Source organism: Tiliqua scincoides, chromosome 1 (assembly GCF_035046505.1).
Source record: "Tiliqua scincoides isolate rTilSci1 chromosome 1, rTilSci1.hap2, whole genome shotgun sequence".
NCBI lineage: Eukaryota > Metazoa > Chordata > Lepidosauria > Squamata > Scincidae > Tiliqua > Tiliqua scincoides.
Window position 1 is genome coordinate 241,462,214 of NC_089821.1, and position 22,404 is coordinate 241,484,617.

Genomic DNA, 22,404 nt, shown 5'->3' on the forward strand with positions numbered 1-22,404 from the left:
CTGCTGGATGCCCAGGCCTTACCCTTAAAGGGGCCACTGCTGACACCACACCCTATCCTTGCCAGATCTACCGAGATTCCAATACAGTTGAAAAGTGAGAACTAACTTCATTTGGCACACACTGCATGTGGTAAAGGCGTGGAATCAGAGATTAACTCTGTTCAATTGGGTGGTTGCTGATGCTGTCATTGGATAAGGAGAGAGTGCTGGAGGGCAACTGGATCCATGGATCCCATATCTGCAGTTTCACTTATTCATGGACTGGAGATCTGCGACCCCCTGAGCCCCCTCCAGAGGTGAGGGGAACTCTGCTCCCCTCGCCTCCGAAGGGTCTTTGAGCCCTGCAGGTGCCACGTCCGTCCATCTGCGGCCTCTGCCAGACTAAGAATGACTGTAACATGGGAAAAAGTCACTTCCGGTTTTTTGGGCAAAACTGGAAATGATGTTTTTATGCCTTTTAAAGGCATTATGAGGGCCAAGGAAGCCTTGGACTTTAAAGGTATAAAAATGTCACTTCTGGTTTTGCCAACTAAACAAAACAAAACCCAGAAGTAACATTTTTTCCCTTGCAGAGACCTTCTGTGTTTGACAGAGGCCTTCGGCGGATGTGTATGACCTCTGCAGGGCTCAGAGGACTCTCCAGAGGTGTCCCCCATTTCCGCCAATTCACAAGTCTGTGGGGATTCTGGAACAGGAGCAGGGTGGTGGTGGTGGAGGAAGATGAGAAGTTCAGTCATTGACACGCTGAGCTTGAAGTCATATTGCAGCAGAGAATGTGCAGCAACATGCACTTAAAAGATGGCTGCAGTTGTGAGCAGTCATTCTTCTCCCTCTCTGATAGTCTGTGGAAGAGTGCTCACTCAGGGGATGCTTCCCCAAAGATTATCAGAACAGACTGCCCACAGTCAAAGCCCATACTTCCAGTATCCTGCTGTGAGTGAGCACTCGCCCATGGACAACCAGAGAACATAGAACAACCCAGAAATCTTTATAAATAAATCATCTAATAAATCTTCTCTAATTATTACAAATTGGATTGTATTCTTTGTATGCAGAGGGTGGAGGGTTGCATGTGGTCCACAACATTTCCAAATTTTGCCTCAATGGTCCACAGGCTCTGGTCCCATCAGTTGGGTCCATCATCAGAATGGTCCCATCAGTTGGGAACCACTGATTTCAATAAATGGTAATGGTGATATTTTGCCTTACTAGATGCATATCTTCCTCCTCTTCACAAGCAACTGGCAGTTCTATTTGTTTCTGTAATGAAAGAAAGATCCCAGATCTAGCTAGAGAGTTAGCAACAGGTGGAGATGGCAGTAGCAACACTTGGCCTTGCAGTTTTTTGCTTCTCCTCCTCCTCCTCAGAGGACTCCTGGTGATTCTACTGAGTTTTGTGAGGGGAGGTCAAGTGCCAGCTGGAGAAGTAATAGCAGGAGGAGATAGCTACAATGAGCTATACATTCAGGAAGTGTCTTGTGTGATGCCACTCTCATCTCAGACTCAGCTCCCCTTCCTGCAATATGGAGGAAACAGCAGCGGTCTTCCTGTAAGGATTATTGAGTTAATGTAAGTGAAATGCTTTGAATACATAAAACGCACTACAGTAAAACCTCCCACAATGCAAGGGATCCATTTCTCCAAAGCCGAGTGCTATCCAAAACACTGGATATGTTTCATAGAATATGTTATGCTTAGGATATGTTAAAGATATAAGGCAGGAAACTGGCACTGATTGGCCAGAATACATTACTGTGATTGGCTGCAGTAACTGACAATCAACCCAGGACAGAGTTGTAATGACACAGCACTAAAGAAAGTAGTTTTATTGTATATACATGCTAGGTTATTATTACCTACAGTTATTATGACTACTAAGAAGATGTAGAAGCTGTGGGTGGACACTGGAAAAGAAATTAATCAGTAAATCTATTTTGAAAAGCTAGAGCCATTTTAGCAGAAAACAGCATCTTTTGCTATAGGACTAGAAAAAAAGAATTCAAACCTCAACTAAGAAGATAGATCTGTAGATCGGGGGGGGGGGGGACAGGCAGTAGGAAATAAAACTAGGCATGTTTCTCATCTTTAGCATAGAGGGGAAGTCCCAGCAGTATTTAGATACTCTTAAATTGTTTGTAATTTCCAAAGGTTATGCTTACCGAAAACCAGACAGATGTTACTAGGAAAACCTGTGCAAAGTTTGAAAGACAGCTAACCTTTAAAAAGGGAGAGAGAACAGGATGGTAATGTCTTCATGTAGAGAAGACATTAAACTGGACAAGGAAACTGCACCTTCTGAATGCCTCACTAAGTGAAAGGCACAGCAATATTTCAACACACCAAGGTATGATACAAAGAAATTGATTTGACTTTTTCCCTTTGCTAGATGTTTAAATGATTTTTATAACTGCCACTGAGCAAAAGACAAATGAATGATTATTTATTCATTTTCTCCATTGCCTGATGCCTTAAACAATTTCTCTTAAGACACAAAAGGATGCACGAATGAGGGTACAGTGATTCATAAGTTATGGAAAGCATTCCCTAGAGGATAACCAAGGACATCCCATTTTTTATTTCCATCGCCTGCTCTACACACATTAGTCACTGTTTTGCCCCTTGGAATGTTATGAAGAAATACAAAGATGGAACTATAACCTAAAAGGGACCTGCAAAGACAAATACATCCACAGGTCTATAGAAGAAAACCTTTGCAAACAATGCTTCCAGTGACCTCACCAAGCCTTCAAGGCAGAAGGAAAAGCAACCTGAACTCCTGTGCTTGCATACATCCTGACACTTTCCACTAACAGGTCACCACTAACACTGAGTTCTGCAACAAAGTTTCTAACAGCAGTGACCTGGAGCCTTTTTTCACCAATATAAACTGGACAATGGATATTCACCAACCTTTAGGTAACGTTCCTGACCACCTTCTCCCTGACACCGCACTTCCTCTCATGCTATACTAATACAGGTATGCACCACTTTGCAACCTTCAGGCTGACGCCGGGATTGCATAACCAATGACCACATGTGGTAACATGATCGTCGGGGGGGGGGCGCATGCCCCAACCCTTCAGAAGTGAGGGGAGCTCTGCTCCCCTCCCATCCAGAGGGTTGTCTGAGCCTCCCAGAGGCAGTGCACATCTGCACGTTGCCTCTCCAACACTCAGTTTGAGGGAAATTGCATCTCTCTCACAATTTCTGGTTTTCTCTGTGAAACCGGAAATCGCGCAAGATACAGGATTTCCTTCAGTCTTAGCTCTGCAGAGGCAGTATGTGGACGCGTCTCCCCTGGGGGCTGGGGATAAGAATAGGCCCTCAGTTTGGCTGTACTTGTCGTAAGAGGCGACTAAACAGCCACCAGGTAGATGGGGGTCGTCAGCCTGGGATGGCAGCTCATCTGAGAGAAGGAAAACTCTGATCCCAAACCTCCACTGCCTTGTGGCTACATCCAGTTATGGAAAAGGCTTCAGGAGTCAACCTCGAGGCAAAATCAGGAGCCGGAGTCCCTGAGGCAGTTCATGGCTGAACACAGTCACGTTCTGGCAACTCCTGCGACACCGCTGGAACCAACCGTATTTGGCTTCTGCCTTTCCATTGGACCATTTCAGTGACGTGGAGAGGGGGGATTTGCTGCATGGGTAACAGCCTATCCTCCATACCTACTTTACCCAGCTTCGCGTACTGGAGAGGACACTGTTCCAGAGCCACCATTCAGAGCGCGATACCATAGTCTTCCGAGACTAAAGGATGCCAACATGCTGCCTCTGGGAGGCTCAGACAACCCTTCGGAGGGGAGGGGAGCATCTCCTTCCTTGCGGAGGGTTCGGATTGTGTCAAGCCCTGATAACTGGGATCACGACCCTGATCCCTGTTGTTAAGTGGCACACGACTGCACTCACTTCAGGAGATGTCACACTAGGTTTGCCAGAGCTCCTGGACAACATGGCAACTGAGTCAATATGATTTCTCAATAAACCAAATGGCAGGCTGCAGTCTGCAGTAGTAGCACAGAAATGTTGCTCAGACTCCTGCATAACATGGGTTCCATTTAACAGTGTTCTGCTTCCAATGTGCCTTTGGTGCTATGGCGTTAAAGTCGGAACACACCATGCTCTTTTGTGAACAGGTCCATAGTTGAAGCAGTCCACTTTGTCTTCATTTCACAGTATGGACAGGAATTTGAAGAAGGCACAACAAGTGTATGTCTGCTTAGTGCCAGCCTCCTGCCCTATATCTCTATTTAGAAGCATGAGAAAAGTAAACACCAAGACAATGGAGTGTAACCCAACAGTACTCAGGGGCTGATTCAGGAGAGAGCAATAGAAAGAATGGGACCAAAAGGCAAAACCCTTTCATTGATGAGTTCTGCTCTCTGCCTTCCCTTGAACTGAGTAATAGTTTGGGGACCGAACCCTGGCTCAGATTAAACTCTCTCTCCAAGGAAGCTGAGTGACAAGGGAAATAAACAGCACTGTGCACAAAGAGGACAGGAGAGCTGCTTCTTACTCTGTTTCTAGTTGCCTTCAACAATCTGAGCCAAGGGATTCACAGCAGACAAGTTGTTAACACATATGTTTATAAACCTGTTTCTTTTGACCTGTATGTCTTTTGCTGTAAGTCATTAAAGCATTCATGTAATCACCATGTTCTTCATGTTGTCTTCTTCAACATTTTAAATTGTATTAAAACACAATTTTGTACAAGTGACTCATCTAATGTATTCTGAATATGTGGCTTGAACAAACGTACTCAGTTACAAACAATAAAGAAAATTATACCTTGGCTTTAACATTGCATTGGAGAGTATGTCACATGCTATTATTCAGTTATATATATATTTTAAATAATAAATAATAGAAGAACATAAGAGCCCCACTGGATCCGGCCATCTAGTCCAGCTTCCCGTTTCTCACAGTGGCCCACCAGATGCCCTTGGGAGCACAAAAACCAAGAGACCTGCATCCCAGTGCCCTCCCTTGCATCTAGCATTCTGAGGCAGCTCACTTCTAAAATCAGGAGGTTGCACATACCTATCAAGCCCTGTTACCTGTGATGGACTTCTCCTCCAGAAATTTGTCCAATCTCCTTTTAAAGGCATCCAGGCCAGATGCCACCACCACATCCTGTGGCAAAGAGTTCCACAGACTAATTACATGCTAGGTAAAGAAATATTTTCTTTTGTCTATCCTAACTCTCCCAACACCCTGGTTCTGGTGTTGTGTGAGAGGAAAAGAACATTCCCCTATCCACTTTATCAGTCCCCTGCATAATTTTGTATGTCTCAATCATGTCCCCCCTTAGGCGCCTTTTTAATAGACTGAAGAGCCCCAAACACTGTAGCCTTTCCTTGTAAGGGAGCTGCCCCAGCCCAGTAATCATTTCGGTCACTCTCTTTTGTACCTTTTCTATTTCCACTATATCGTTTAGAGATGGAGTGACCAGAACTGGACACAATACTCAGTGTGGCCTTACTATTGATTTGTACAATGGCATTATAAGATTAGCTATTTTATTTTCAATACCTTTTCTAATGATCCCAAGCATGGAATTAGCCGTCTTCACTGCCGATGCACACTGGGTTGACACCTTCATCAAGTTGTCCACCAAGACCTCTCTCCTGACCTGTCACAGACAGCTCAGAACCCATTAGCTTATGTATGAAGTTTTGATTTTTTGACCCACTGTGCATTACATTGAAACACATCTGGCATTTTGTTGCCCATTCTCCCGGTTTACAGAGATCCTTCTGGAGCTCTTCATAATCCCTTCTGGTCTTTACCACTTGGAAAAGTTTAGTGTCGTCAGCAAATCTGGCCACCTCACTGCTTAACCCTGTTTCTAGGTCGTTTATGAAAAGCACTGGTCCCAGGGCAGATCCTTGAGGCACCCCGCTTTTCATCACTGTGAAAATTGCCCATTGACACCCACTCTGTTTCCTGATCCTCAGACAGTTCCTAATCCATGAGAGGACCTGCCCTCTTATTCTCTGGCTGTGGAGTTTTGTCAGCAGTCTTTGGTGAGTGACTGTGCCAAATACCTTCTGAAAATCCAGATATATAATATCCACAGGTTCTCCCACATCCACATTCCTACTGACCTTTTTAAATAATTCTAAAAGGTTCATGAGGCATGACTTGCCTTTACAGAAGCCATGCTGGTTCTCCCTCAGCAAGGTTTGTGCATATATGTTTATGCATGTCACCATAACCTAAGGAAGCATGCTTGGGTCACTGCTACCAAGAACCTACCAAGATCACATTTATCTGCTCTAACTACACAATCATGGAAAAGTTCGGAACAGTTTGAAAAGTTGTTGCCAGTGTTCAAGGAACTGGTTGTCCTAATGCATGGCATTGTTAGAGGTGTTTGCTTTCACTGGTGAATAAAACAGGATTACAGCCTAAGTTTTTTCAGAACACATTGGGCTTACTTTTGAGTAAAATAAATAACATAATTATCAAACACCTCTAGCTATTGTCTGATTTGCTATTTTTTTCTTCATATGCAGAATAAAATACAACTGGTCAAGGTAAACGTCACAGTTCAGTCTTGTACCTGACTTTTTAAAAACTTTTATAGCAGCCACAGTGATGAGAGCCAACAAGGATGAGGTCTGTGAAAAGGAAGGTTTAACCCTTCCTCCTAGTCAGGATCTAGACTGCCCCACCCACAGAAACTATTTGCCCTGATAGAAAAGCTGCCACTGGTGTCAATAGGAGCTTCCTTTCCACAGAAAACAGTCCTAACCCTCCCCAATCTGGACGTGGACTGCAATGGGGACAAAGGATTGAAACTTCACTCCATGCACATCATAATTCACTGAAAGCCCAATCCTGAGTTGCACAGGACTGCTGCGGCACCAAAGTGGCTGCCGTGGTAACCAGCACGCAACCAGACAGCCACTGGTTGCTCCTTGGGGAGAAAGGGACTTTTGTCCCCTTCCCCCAGGTATGGGAAGCAGACCCGCAATGGGGTTACTCAATTCTATGGTAGCTCTGGAGCTGCTGCAGAATCAGAGAGTCCTGTGTCAGACCACGTGGTCCCACATGGGGCTCAGGATCCAGGGGAGCTGAGCTCCACCAATACTGCCCTCCTCCCACCCTGTTCCCTCCCCGCCACACCTCCTCCCCACCTTCCACCCGTCTTCCCTTGCCTCCCCTCACCCTGGAACACCACTGTCCTGTCTCCCCCATGCCCCTACTCACTTCTTCACCACCAGGCGGTCTGGGCGATGGCCGGCAGTGGACTGCCAGCCTCCCACCAGCGCTAGTCCAGTGCTGGCTTACGCTGGGCCAGCTCTGGCACTCGGCCAGCACTAATCCTCAGAAACGTGCTTTACGGTATGTTTGCGACGGTGCACGCCGGCAGTAAGCCAGCACACTGAGCGCAGGATTGGACTCTGAGCCCTCCCACAGCTGTTAGCCCTGTTTCACTTCAGAACTCTTTTGTACCAGATGCGAGTGACAGCTATTGTAGCCAATGAAAGCAGTGCATTCTGGGTAGTAAGAGGTCAACCAGCCCCAATTTCTTTCTCACCATCAACAATGTTTCCTATAGCACTGTTTCACATAGTGCTCAACTTTCCAGGAACATAACCCTCATGGTATTGGAGGTGTTACTGTACAGATATGGCACAAGGCATTGTACTGTTCTCGTCATTGTGTGGATATGACATCAAACTTTACCAGTTGACTGTGGGAGAGGAGTGTCAACTGAGAATTCAATTAAAAGCTATGAAGCTGCATAAGAACTATAGTTAAAAATATCTGTAAGTTTTTTTTTAAAATGGCAAATAGCTTGAGGTGTTTGTTTCTGGTCCAAAAGGTTTACAGCCTAAGTCTTATTGAACACAATGGGTTTACTACTATGAGTTATGGCTGTGGCTCAGAAAAATCAAGACCCTGATTGACTTCTAAGAGAAACAGAGTTAGTCGGAGTCTGGGGAAAGGGATGCCCTCCCAGAAGGAGGAGACTTTCAGTCAGACACCACCTCTGGCACCACCTCAGACACCACCTCTGGGAGGGGAGGGGCTTCTCATGTAAGGAATGCCATCCTTCCTCGACCAGACAATAATACCATTTTCAAATCCTCTGCATATAGCATCAGTTTCCTAGATATATCAGTACTCATCATTCCTATAATACAGCTGAGGAATACACATTAGAATTGTAATACACCTTGAGGAAGACCTAAGGAGCCAGTGATTGACCATTGACGAGGTTAGAAACATTGCCAACAATTGCAAAGAGTGGAAGTATGTCATGAATGACACATGGATCCCAGCAGCACCTACACAACAACTGGTAGATTAAATGTAGCTAAATGTAGTCAAAACATTTAGATATATTGTTTATATTGCATAAAATAAGCAAAAGTAAGTTTCTAGATCTGCTAATACTAATTCTTAAAACTCACAGGATGTTTAAAAACTATGGAAATATCATGCTTGAAAACCAGGATATATTTTTACACTCTATTTATTAATCAAAAAAATAGCAAGCTGCTCTGATTATCTTCAAGTGAGAATTCAAATAAATTGTATATGCTATTTATATGCTACGTTTATCCACAGATAATGGCACACTTTTAAGATATTGTTATACTTTAGCAAAATCCAACACTGCTTTTGAGAAGGTAAGTTGCCATTTAATGTTTGCTATAAAAGAGATATTTAAGACCTTGCAGTTTTACAGTATCATGATTTTCCAAAACACTAGAAACATTTACTGTGAATCAAATGCAATTCCTCTCATTCAAGTCAGCAGTCAACACAGGAAGCCGGCACAGGGCTACTGCTAGGAACCAAAGGTCTTCTATAGAATAAGATCAACTTGAAAAGGAAAGGGATTGTGAGAAAAGCATCATTTATCTGAGAGTTTGAATCCATGATTTGCTACATCAACAAGTAGTTACTTATGGTGAGACACAATGACTGCTGAGCCAGCACAGATCATGATTTCTAGCCTTACACTGGTATCTGAGGTAGTTTAGTGACCAATACAGTCATTTTTCCTTGGGTACTATCAGCATATACACATCAGGCAAGGATGTATGGCACAATACCATGTGGACTCAAGCCTTTGCTATAGTTCCTGTGCTTCACATAGCAGCCAAGCTGCGTGAGACACAGGATTTGGTGAAGGTTCGCCTATGCCAAACCTGCAGAAGCGTGAAGGCATCCAGATAACTGCAGAGGCATTTACACTGGGGTAATTCAACTTAATTTCAGTTATATAATCAATTTTTATAATGGCATTTGTAATCCCACCTGAATCAAAGTACAAAGCTACAATAATTGGTATTATATAATCAATATAAGACATCAGATGCTAAAGAGATTATTATTGGTAGACATGTATATTTAATCATACCATTGCATTATTTTTTCAGTCATAACACTTACCTATAAGACCTTTTTCAAGAGTAAAGGACTTGTTGGTGAACATGCATTCAAAAGCTACAATATGGAAAACTTTGTTCACTGTATTATGTGTTCCAACTATTCTGATGTACCTACAAGAAGAGAAATGATACAAAAATTTAAGAAAACGTGCATCATTTACTGTAATATTAAAGTCTATTCAATATCTGTATCACAGTAAAAAAAAAGGCTAGTAAATGTACAAGTATTAAGTTCTTTCTCTAGGTCAGTGTTATTTAAACTGTGCAGCGTGGCTCTTTAGGGAGGCGCCAGGAACTGAAAGGGGAGGTGCAGGATGTCTTCTCGCAGCAATACAGTCACACCCCTGGGCAGAATAGGAGCCCGTCTTCTGCCCGTCTCTGCGTCTCCGTCTGCTCTCCCTCTCCCTCTCCATCAGCTGTGAGAGTGGCAACTGCCGCCCAGCCCTCTTCTCCCTCCACTCCCAGGCTGCTGCCTTCTGTGTTCGCTGCATGTTGTTTCCAAAGCTTTTCAACCCTCATCTGGCAAGTACCAAGCATGCTCAGTTTGCAGTCCTTAACCCTCGCTGATCCTTGTCTGGTTGGTTCCTAGTTCCCAGCCTGGGATCACTTCTCATCAAAGTGAAATCTCTCTTTTCAATCCCCTCCCTCTTCCACTCCCCCCTTTCAATCTCCAAATCTTCCCGCTTTCCTCCCCTCCCCTTAAAGTTGTTTCCATGCAGTTGGCAAAGGGGGAGGGGAGAGACAAGCACACACTTTACTTGGCCAGAAGCAGAAAAAGGGAAGTGTTTTTAAAGTGATTTATTTATCTTGTTTGACTGAAGAGGAAAGGCTGTATTTTTAAAGTGATGAATCTTGCTATTTGAAGGGAATACTTATCAGCCATTAGAACATAAGAACAGCCCCACTGGATCAGGCCATAGGCCCATCTAGTCCAGCTTCCTGTATCTCACAGCGGCCCACCAAATGCCCCAGGGAGCACACCAGATAACAAGAGACCTCATCCTGGTGCCCTCCCTTGCATCTGGCATTCTGACGTAACCCATTCCTAAAATCAGGAGGTTGCGCATACACATCATGGCTTGTACCCCATAATGGATTTTTCCTCCAGAAACTTGTCCAATCCCCTTTTAAAGGGATACAAGCTCCCATTTTTCACAGCAGACACAAAAAGTCTTGTTATTCACCAGTTTTTCATCATAATGAAAGGTTTCATACATCAAAGACAAACTGAATAAATCAATCTGGCTCACCTGCAAGAATGAACCATTCTCTTTTATCATATCTTGACTCTCATTCCATACTATTAATTCTTGAATCAGACTACAATGACTTCTATAGCCAGGATCCAAACAGCCCAATGTAGTTGTGGACCATGATTTTGTTTGCAGGGGAATTGGCAGTACTGTCCCCCCCAACTGTGGTAATTTATGCCACATCAAACACTGCTCTAATCTAGAGGATCCCCTCAGAGTCCAGAAGCAGGTTTTAAGGTGTGTGAAGGAGTACAGTGAGAAGTGGGAATTGCCAACTGTTGTATGGCCCTTTGGATCAAAGCACTAGTTTGAAATCCCTTATTAAATACAGTCCATTTAATAGTAAATTTGAGCACTCCATGGTGTTGCTTAGCAAAAATACCTTTGAGCATAACTCCTGGCTGTATAGTTTGCAAATCTGAATACTCTTGCAAAGTCAAACAGAACACTTCTTGCTAACAGTGGCCTATTCACCCTTTGTATTACTTCTGGGACTTCACCTTCTACAAACAAGCATTAACCTTGAATCAATCTGCTCCCCTCATTTTCTAAAGGGAGAGTTCAGCTCTAAGTAAGAGTTCAGAGGTTAATGAACAGCTGAAGTCACTAATAAAAGTTCTGCAAAATCCCAAATGAAATACAACATGCCATCTCAGTGGAGTTAAAAAATATAACTAGCAAAAATTATTTGAAGAGACTTTCAAATAATCATCCAAAGTGAAAGAAGGCACATGATTAGATTAACACGTTTCTGCATGTCAAAAAAATGACATTTTAAGAGCAGTAACCAATCACTGACACATAAGCCTCCATACAAGGTGATATAGCTTAAAGTTTAATTCAGGGCTGTTTGCTTATACAACCATTTCACTTCCCTAGATTAACCCTATTATATAAAACTGACTTGTATTGAGTCAGATCATTGGTCCATCTAGCCCAGGATAGTGTACTCAAACCAAACAGATCTCAGGACCTTCCATCACCAGCTCTCTCATTTTTTTCTTTTTTAATTGGAGATGCTAAGGATTGGATCTGCAATCTGTTGCATGCAAAACAACTGTTCTACTACTGAGCCTTTAGAGTTACTTCAACTTAATTTTAGAACTAAAAATTCTAGGAACTTTAAGTTAGAACATTTTCATTTATATATTTACAAGGTTTTCTAGGGAGCTTTTAGTCATTTACACACTCTATACAATTGTAACAAGGAAATGTTAAAAATAAAACAGCATGAGACACCAGTTACCATGTTTTTCTCACAATTGCATAAGTCTTCAGAACTAGTTCAGCGCTAGAGTAAGATGTTTCCAAACAACGTATTTGATGTAGGGACAATTGATACAGCCATTCAACTGAAGCTCAGATCTGGTCAGTGCCAGGGTGAATGACTGCCTGAGAACTCAATTTAAGCTATCCTGAATTCCAGAATGGAAAAAAGGTGGTATACAAATGTAATCAATAGGCCATTGCAGCACTTCCATTTTCACAATTGCTTTGTTTTGCTGATCTTCTTCCCTTCTGGATCTTCAGAAAGGCAGCTTCGCTTTCTCTCCTTTCTTTCAATCGCTATTCCACTTATTCAGAAAAATGAGATACCAAGATGTCACGATTGCTTTAATAATCTCTGAGGTGGTTTGAACCACATTTCCTGACAGAAAGACTCACTATGACTTTGGCAGATTTTTAGGTTACCATACAATTATTCAATTTTTGCTCAGTCTTCATGAATAATGTACTGTTTCTTTGCATTCTCCAAATAAGTAAGACAGAAAGTTCAACGAGAGGAAAAATAAAAAATAAAAATAAGAAGCTAAGGACCAAACTCAGAACCAGCTCATTCCTGAAGCCAACTGAAGTGGTTGCCTCAGGAAGCTGGTTGGCAGGGGGGGGGGGAGAGGAATCCCTTCTGCCGACTCACTGGCCCTCTGTACTCCACCTCCTCCCACTCCTTGTATTGGAAAAGGAAAAGGAAGTGTGGAGGAAGAGCAGAAGAGGAAGTGTGGAGGAGACAAGAGTGATGGGCTAGAGCTGATGCTTCATGCTGTCCTACACCTTATCCAATTCAGGGAGCATGAGGTGTGCAAAAATCACACACTGGAGAGGTGAAACAGAACTGAATTGGGACCATGTTTAAATCCTACTCCCCATGCATGTTAGTTGTTCTAGAAAAAAGTATCTGTTGGCTCCAGGGAAAAATAGTACAGGAGAGCCCCCATATCTGCAGATCCTGTATCTGCAGATTCACTTATAAGCAGATTAGGTCCAGGCCCCCCTAGTGCATGTACCCCCACACACACACCCTCCGGAGGTAAGAGGAGCTCTGCTCCCCCAGCTCAGTAGAAGCTGGGGATGTCCATCGCCAGCCTCTGCCAGGTTCAAATTGAGCTTGAAAACACGTGACTTCCAGTTTCACAGAGACACTGGAACTGATTTTTAAATGCCTTATAAGGCATTAGGAGGCCCAGGAGGCCCTATGGGCTTCAGAATGCCTTCTGGAGGTGGCCAGAGCAGAGCTCCAATCCCCTTCCAAGGGTTTACGGGGCTGCAAATGGCAGATTTGCTTATCCAAGGTTTTTGGTATACGCATGTGGGGAGGGGTCCAAGAATGGATCCCTCATGAATATCAAGTTTCCATCTGTACTCTGTACAAGGATGTTTTTTAAATGGAGAAGCATTTCATCACATGAACCTACATGCTATCTGAAGTAGTACAGTTCACAAACAGGTTTACTACCTTATCTATACATCACCACTTGTGAGTACACACAGAAATAGAAAAGGCCAAAGATCCTTAGGTCTCTATGAATGAGGCAATTGTTCATGGAGATGTCAAGTCTAGCAGGAAACATATGGGAGAAGAAACATAAGGGAAGAGAAACATATGTCAAGTCTAGCAGGAAACATATGGGAGAAGAATGAAGATCACATCATATCTAAGACACTGAGCACTAAAGTCAGAAAATGAGACATTTAAATATCTAACAGATGAAACTCCAGATATAAAGTTTTAAGATAGTGCTTCAGCAGAAAATATCGGGGACGTAGGAATTTGCAGTGGCAGCCATGCAAGTTTTATTTACTACACGATTCATGTTTATATATGAATAAGTAAGACGTGCACCTCTGTCAGTATTACCCAATGTGTAACTGTTAAAATATCTGTGGCAATTATATTTGGATTTCTTGCTATAATAACAGCTTTAAATTTAAAAAAACAATTCACATATGTACAAACTGCTTACATAGGTACAGAAGTTGATAATGGCATAGGAACAAAGTAATAAAAATATTTGTTATTCATAAATCACCTAAATTAGTGGGGTGCTATCCAAAGATAAAGTTAATAAGGGCTTACCCTCAACTTGCAGTCCAATGATGATAGCAATCTTTTAATTAGGTAAACATGGCAATACTGTATAGATCAAGTTTGGTCCCAACTGAGAAGTCAAGGCACATGAAAAGCCTTGCCTCTACCCCTACAGCATTACCCCAAGTGGAAAAATTGAAAATGACTGTCTACAAAAATTACCGTCAGACAACAAATAATAAAATGCTTTAATAGCAATCATATGGTTATGGGAAATAGTGTGAGAATAACTAATTGGTTTAAAGCCTTCCGTTCCAGGTCATGGCACAGGGACAATGACAGATCATGCCACACTCCATAAAAATTATATCTGAATGGAAGGCTCATATATTAGATCCATGTGGTGTTTTTTTTCTTTTTTAAAATGTCAGTCATTTTTCAAATGCAAAGTCAGCCTGAGACTCAAAACTGATAAGGTCACAGCAGAAAAGGATCTTTATTCATTCTCTAGGGTACACTATCGGAAAAAGAGTATGGAACATGCTTCAATATCTCCAAGACCCTCTAGAGCAACTCAAGCAGATGGAAGATAATTAAACCCTAAACAGGGCTTAAGATGGCAGATACACAACAGATTGTCCATCTCTGATGAGAATCAAAGTTTTGGCAAGAGTAACGATTTGTAATTCCTATTGTCTCCTTCACTTTCCTTCAACAGTACTGCAATGAACAGGTGCTGTGCAGATAGGAAAAACAGAAATTGTATGCAGATCACAGAATATAAAATATAGTCCATACTGAAGGTGTACAGTACTTTCAAATTAATTCTAAACTACTGGCATGTTTAAAATATCAGCCTGAAAGAGAAATACAGGGAGTCCCCATTATGTCTCCCTGTTATACATTTCGCTGCATTTAAGTCCTCAAATTTGTGAAGAAATAGGTGGGTCCAGATAGAGTGTTGTTTTAAAAAGTGGTACCCAGTGCTAAAAAGTTGGGGAATCACTGAGCTCGGAGATTTTTAGTGGTCTATCTGTACTGGGTTTTCATAACAAAGGTACTGTGTGCTATTTCAATATCAAAATGCTAAGAAATGCTTTTACAAAAGCATGCATATGTCCGTATTAATGATTCAGAATTATGGGACAAGGTAGATATGAGAACCCTATCTCTGGAAGGTGTTTGCTTGCTCAGCACAAATGTTCCTATTTTTACTTCAACTGCAAAAGGGCAGGATGGTGTTAAATGTACAAATGTATTTTTACCAAAGACACTGTGCTTATTATCATCCCTGAGAAACTATGCACTTTTCCATTTGCAGATTCTTCCCCATACTTCGAAGATTACTAGGTCCAATTTGATGACTGTGAACAGAAAATTGTATTTGTTTCCAGGTTACAGTATTAGTGTTTAGTTTTTCATCTCTCAAGAGGTTGTCAGGCTGATGTATGGATGACTTCTAAATTGTCTTGTTATGCTTGCTGGGTAAATTATTTGCCTATTGGTTAAAATAATTTGCCTACTGGTTTGCCAAAAAGAAGGGGTATTCCAAATCAAGTTGCTTCAGATATTACCATAGCTGAATGGGCAACCTATTCAAGTCCCCAGTCTAAAGCAGAAGGAAAAAGCCAAGATGGAACTACTGTTTTGTCCAACTAGTAAATAACCCTGTAACCTCTAAATCAGGGGTCTCTCAACTTTTAGACCAGAGGGCCACATCAAATAACTGCAATTGTGTTGAGGGCTGGAAAAACCATAAATTTTAAATATAAAATTTAAATAAATACATTAGAATGTCTCAGAAAGCCTAAGACCGTCAGACAGCCCAAAAACAATACTTCAGATTTTTCAGGAAAACCAGGAAGTGATTTTTTAGGCCTTTAGAAGGCATTCTGAGGGGAGGCGCATGGCCTCCCCGGACCTCAAAACATCTTCCAGATGCAACTGGAGCACAACTCTGGTCACATTTGGTTGAGCAGGCCAGAGGCTTGTAGGGGTCCAGAGGCTTGCCACAGGCCGCATCTGGCCTCCGGGCTGGGGTTTGGAGACCCGTGCTCTAAATGACTAACATTTCAAAGACTTAATGATGTCATTTAAAGTTGAACTCAACTATGATCCACTGTAAGTGACAAAGTGCTACTACAGTCTTGTAAAATCCCTTCTACACTCTTTTACAGAGCAAATAAGGCCCATTCTTCATCAAAATTGGCATATAAAGGTTCACATGTATTCAGGATTCAGTTCAGTTCAGCAATATGATGACTTCAGTGTGCTTGCTGTTCTCTACTTAATCAACACTTTTGCCTCAGCACTGCCATTTCATAACCTACAGACATGGAGTGAAAATAAACTATGCTTACTTAACTACACCTCAAAATTAATTATCACATTTTTGGTTTATTTAGAAAGTAATAAAAGGCACTGCTAAACAGATTTTATAAATCAAAGTGTCTTTAAAGAGCTTGGATTTACAACAGACGAATAGTGCTCTCACCAGAGGTTTGTTATACAACTGCTTGCTGTGGCACTGGAAAGGGTTGTGTCAGTGGCGTCGCTGGGGGGGGCAGGCCGCACCAGGTGACACGCCGGGGGTGATGCGCTAAAATTGCGCCATTACGAGATACCACGTCATGCCATATGCCGTTGGATGCAGAATGGCCAGCGGAGCACAATGCAAAAAGCCCCGTTGAGATAGCTCCTTTCCTTCAAAAGTTATGGCAAAAAAAACCGGAAGGGAAAATGCCCTAAGAAAAGTGGAGCCCTAAGGAAAGTGGAAGTGAGCCGTATCGCAAGTTTACTCGCGAGTAGGCAAACATGCCTTAGTGCATCAGAAAGGGCAGGCTGAGAGAAAACTAATGACACCTGAATGGTCCTGATTCAGTAAAAGCAGCCCCCAAAAAACACCCGAGAAGGAGGTCCTTCCCCCCAGCTGTGAGTGTATGGAGCCCTATGGGAAGGGAAGCAGCCTCACGCTCGTGTTTACTCATGAGTAGGCAGGCGTGCCTTGGCTGGTGGTCAGGCCAGGCAAAGGGGAATGTGAGGACACCAGAATGGTCCTGATGGGACTGGAGTGCAACAAAAGCCCCAGAATGCAGCCTCCCCCCCCCCCCACTAGAAAGGACCAACAAAGAGGCTTGAACTGGTAAGGGGAATGTTTTCTATTTTGCACTTGCAGTTTCCCTCACAGCCCAATCCTACCCACACTTTCCTGGGAGTAAGCCCAACTGACTCTAATGGGACTTACTTCTGAGTAGACAGGCATAGGATTGGGCTCTCAGACTGGTAAAGCCAGGTGGGTCTTTGTATTGATGTGCTTGAAATAGAAGGACTTTACACTAGGCACTGGGGAGGGTTGGAAATCTCACTGATTCTTTGGGGGGGGGGTTATTGCAGGCAGACTACAGAGAAAACTCACTTGATGGAACAGGACTGGCTCCCCCTTATTTAATTATTTCTTTCATTTTAATTTAACTATTTATAATTATTTTAATTTGCTTGATGATGTCACTTCTTGCCATGACATCACTTCCAGTGGGTACTGGACAGATTGTCATTCTAAAAAGTGGGTCCAGGCGCTAAAAGTATGAGAACTGCTGCAATAAGGTGTTAGTAAGTTGACATGGGTGTGTGTGTGACCCTACAAGTTTTCAAAATCACTAAAATCAGAGTCTGGAGGAATAATACCTTCATGTTATATATCAATCAATGTGTAATTTCATGCAGAATGCAATGAAACAAACCACACTGAAAGATCTGTGTTCTATCAAAAGGTACAGTCAAAAAACCAGTGGGGGCGGGGCAATGGTACATCACCATGCCCACCACCAGGAATGTTGCCCCGCCCACTGCAAGGGGTGACGCGCAGGCCTCCTGTACCGGGTGACGCGAATCCTAGTGACGCCTCTGGGTTATGTATAATCTCACCCTTTTCTTACCACCTTCTTGCATAGGGACAAAGACCAATCTGTCTCCAATCCACAATCTTTTACACCAAATGAATACAAGTTCCTTACTTTGTCAGGAATACACTCTTTCCATACCTAATCTGTTCCTGAAAACAGTTCTTATAGTGAAAATCCAGATTCCAAATACTATTACATTAATTTAAATGGGAAAAATTCTAACTCATTGCAAAGCCATTCCAAGTTCACCCAAAAATCACCCTAAATGCCTAAACATAAGGAAAAAGTTGAGTGGCGAGATAAAGTAGAATAAACAACAATAACGACATTATAGCATCAATAAAGTGTTTAACAGTGGTGTTAGATGGAGGAGGAGGAATAAGAAGGGGTTGCCTGTAGTGATGAGGGAGACTCTGGATTGGTAATGACCAATGAGGGAAAATGCGAATTTCATTCCCTGTTAGCTTCATTGCCTGCAGCTGTATTTGAAGCTCTTCGCAGCTGAAAAATGTTGCTGTGCACTCAGGCTTGGATAGGCTGAATCTCTAGGTGGCAGCACTTCACTCATTGCTTTGTCAGCTTCTGTTCTATGCTCTCCCTCACACAAAGGGAGAAAGCGACAGAGCAGAGTGATCCAGTGCTGCAAATATAGCTTTGTGCACTAGGGGCGAAATTACAGGGAACTCAGCATCTCAATGCATCACTCAGTTTCACTTGAACTGATAGAGCAGTCTAAAGCCTTGTGCCGTTATTTCTCTTATTCCCAGCAGGAGACACTCTTGCTTTACCCTTTTGTCTGGACCTGATAATGAAAAGACAACAAAGCATGACTAAGATTGTGGGTACTTTTGGGACAGGGAGCCATTTAATTATTATTTGACTTTGTCTGTAAACCACTTTGTGAACTTTTTATTGAAAAGCAGTACATAAATACTGATATTAATACTAATAATATGCACGATACGGAGAAGTGAAAATCCGTAAACGTATGGATAGCAGGTGAAGAGCATACCTAGTTTATAGTTGAACGAGTGGATGCATATAAATAACAAATGGGACTATGATAAACAGCTAAAGAGTTGTTTTGGTGCCCTTTAGGGAGAAAAGTGGGGTACAAAACAAGAAAATAAAGAGAAATGTTTCTACATTTGTTCCCAGTAGCAAAGGGACAGGTAGGTTAAAGTAAAAAAAACACAGCTCAATTATCAGGATAGCGAAGAATAGCAGATTGCCTATTCAGTAAGTGATGCTTAAAGGAACCAGGAATGAAATCTACCAGGAATAGCAGGTAGATCCTCATCAAGAGCTGAAGAGAATAACATGCAAAATGCAGTTTTGCTTCTTTGACTGATACTGAATGCTATTTGAGTAAGAGAGATACATAATGTTGGTGTTCAGAGAGATGCTGACAAGTGTATTCTATGCCACCAATACCGAAGAGATAGCTATTATATGAACATCTCCAGTAAGCACATTATGAGCAAGATGCACCATCCTGGTTGTGGCATGTTGGTTCAGCACTGGAAAACATTCAGTTATAATCACACAATAAATAATACGCTGCATCGTGAGTAACAGCTCAAGATATTTCATACTAGTGTTCAGCTGTAATAAACTTATCTCAGCAGTTAATAGCCATATATTTCTCTGTTAATCATCATTAAAATTATGTAAATACTGTATCACAATAGTAACTTATTATATTACTGTCACAACGTGGAATTGATTGGGTTCTTAAAACCTATCCCTTTCCACCACAATCTGTTAAAGAAGTCCCTTATTAGAGCACTAGACATTTCCCTTTTGGTCCAGGGTTAATTACAGAACATAAGAACATAAGAACAGCCCCACTGGATCAGGCCATAGGCCCATCTAGTCCAGCTTCCTGTATCTCACAGCGGCCCACCAAATGCCCCAGGGAGCACACCAGATAACAAGAGACCTCGTCCTGGTGCTCTCCCCTACATCTGGCATTCTGACTTAACCCATTCCTAAAATCAGGAGGTTGCGCATACACATCATGGCTTGTACCCCATAATGGATTTTTCCTCCAGAAACTCGTCCAATCCCCTTTTAAAGGCGTCTAGGCAATTAAAGACAATGAAGTCTTCATTAAAGACAATGAAGTCTAAGCATAGTTGCTTTAATCTTTCTTCCTCCCCCAAAGAGACACATGGAGGATCGTATTTTGCAAAGATTTTGCAAAACAATTATTGAATGTAAATTAAAGTTTATACCCTGCAACATTATGTGACACAGTTTGCATATAATCTTTTCCATTTTCCCTAAAAACAATAGAGGAATGAGATTGCACCTTCCCATTCTGCTCAATAGGCATGCTCATCCTAAATATCCATATGTAAATGTAATTCTTGAAGAGAGCATATGCGCATAAAGTATGGTCGCATGCTATCTGGAAATTGACCTTACAATTCGAGCCTACGTACACTAAACTGTATGTGTGTGCACGCTATTAAAACATTACAGCTACACATGGACTTCTAGAGATCTCTGAGGTAGAACAAGCATATTTGATGAATGAGGCAGAATCTATTATCTTGTTCTGTCACCATGTATGCGCAGAAGATAATTACTATATCAACCCTTTAATAAGAATAAGAATGTCCCTTTCCTGGATAACATATGAGGAAAGTTGTTATTCTCTTGTTTGTCCACCGATGTCATTTAAAGGTAAGAACTTTGTGCCAACACCATCATAAGGCGGGCATTTTCTCAATTAAAGTTAAGATATTGGGAGCCATGCCATAGTTTCACCACATTAAGATTAACTGGGGTTTTTATTTAATCAAGATCTGAGACCATGATTTAGGCTCAGTTTCTGATGCAATATTTCCTAGCTCTTAACCCTAGTTTAAAGATCAGGAGACGCCCTCAATTTCACATATTTCTTTTACTCACTCTTCTTTCCCTTGTGGACAGTGGTTCTCAGACTGTGAACTGTGATTCTCTGGGGAGCCAGAAAACAGACAGGGGAGCCACAGAATCCTTGAAAAAACCCACTGCCCTATAAAATGTATGGGTAACCCTAACGGGGAGCTATGGCCAAAGGCCCAGTAGGTCAAAGAAGCTGCAGTTGAAAAAGTTTGGGAGCAACTGCCTTTGGACTTCTGAGCTCCCATTAAAAATACTTTCCCTTTTCAGTTCGAACTATGTTAATCTCTAACGGCTGCATCAAATAAAATACTAACTTTTTTTTTTTGGCAACCTTCAGTCTCGGAAGACCATGGCATCGCGCTCTGGATGGTGGTTCTGGCACAGCGTGTAGTGTGGCTGAAAAGGCCAATTCGGGAGTGACAATCCCTTCCACACCAGGAGCAAGTGCAGTCTGTCCCTGGTCTGTCTCCCTGGCTGTGGGCTTAGCCTCTTTGCCTCAGACAGTTGGCCAAGTGTTTCTTCAAACTGGGAAAGGCAATGCTGCACAGCCTGCCTCCAAGCGGGCCGCTCAGAGGCCAGGGTTTCCCACCTGTTGAGGTCCACTCCTAAGGCCTTCAGATCCCTCTTGCAGATGTCCTTGTATCGCAGCTGTGGTCTACCTGTAGGGCGCTTTCCTTGCACGAGTTCTCCATAGAGGAGATCCTTTGGGATCCGGCCATCATCCATTCTCACAACATGACCAAGCCAACGCAGGCGTTAGTTAGCTTTAAATACTAACGACAGTTAGCTTTAAAATAGAGTTTTAAACAGTGACTAGAAATAGGTTTCAAACTCTGGTTTAAAACAAAACAATCATTAAGTGTTCAGCTCAGTACAGATATAACCATAGTAAGCTCTGAAAAGGAAAACAGTAGAATTCAAATGGAAGCAAGGAGGAAAAGGGATAGAGAAGACTATACAAGTCTGAAGGAAACTCCTGATTGGTTAAACCACAGCTGGGCTACTAGGAAATGATATATCTGCACATAGCCTTATTTGTGGTTTAAAATCTTAACTGCAGTAATCAATGCTGATTTAACACTTAACTAAAAATTAAAGTAGAACTGGGGTATGACCTTCAGAGAAGGGGGGAGATTGCAAGAGAAGAAGCAAATGACTTGTTCCTCATCTCAGAGAAGGGAGCCCTCATAAATTTGTCCTACCCTAGAGAAAAGGAAAAACATGTGATGAACAGTCATGTGATTTTTCGACAAAGGGATTTGTAGTCACATAATTGCTTAACATGCTGATGAGGAGGTTACTACCAACAAGGAGCTACAAAAATTTTCTTGAGAAGGCTGCATACAGCTTCTCTCCTGAGTTCCAGGACTGCTGGTGTAGAATGTCCATGCACTGAGAGAGAATATAAGGCTGCCCATCTATCATTCAGGAAGAGTGACGCCAGTGTATAAAGAAGTTGCAAAAAATCTTGTATATAAAGCAAACAAAATGTGGAGTTAAATCCTGAATGTTCTGAGGAAAATAACAATTTGTATTTATCATACACTGCTACAGGTAATGGAAAGTTTCCCAGTATTATTAATAGATTTTTATTCTTGCTCTGTACCGGACTAAAAAAAAAGAAGTTTGTGAGAA

At 42.2% G+C, this 22,404-nt stretch overlaps 1 protein-coding gene across 3 annotated transcripts in view; it reads right to left on the reverse strand.

Moving 5' to 3' along the window:
- BTBD9 (BTB domain containing 9) overlaps positions 1-22,404 on the reverse strand; it is a 207,661-nt gene that overhangs the window by 81,764 nt on the left and 103,493 nt on the right. For all 3 annotated transcript variants that reach the window (XM_066611621.1, XM_066611619.1, XM_066611620.1), the window contains exon 7: positions 9,414-9,523. In XM_066611621.1, the coding sequence (XP_066467718.1) occupies positions 9,414-9,523 (110 nt within the window). The remainder of the gene's footprint in view (positions 1-9,413; positions 9,524-22,404) is intronic.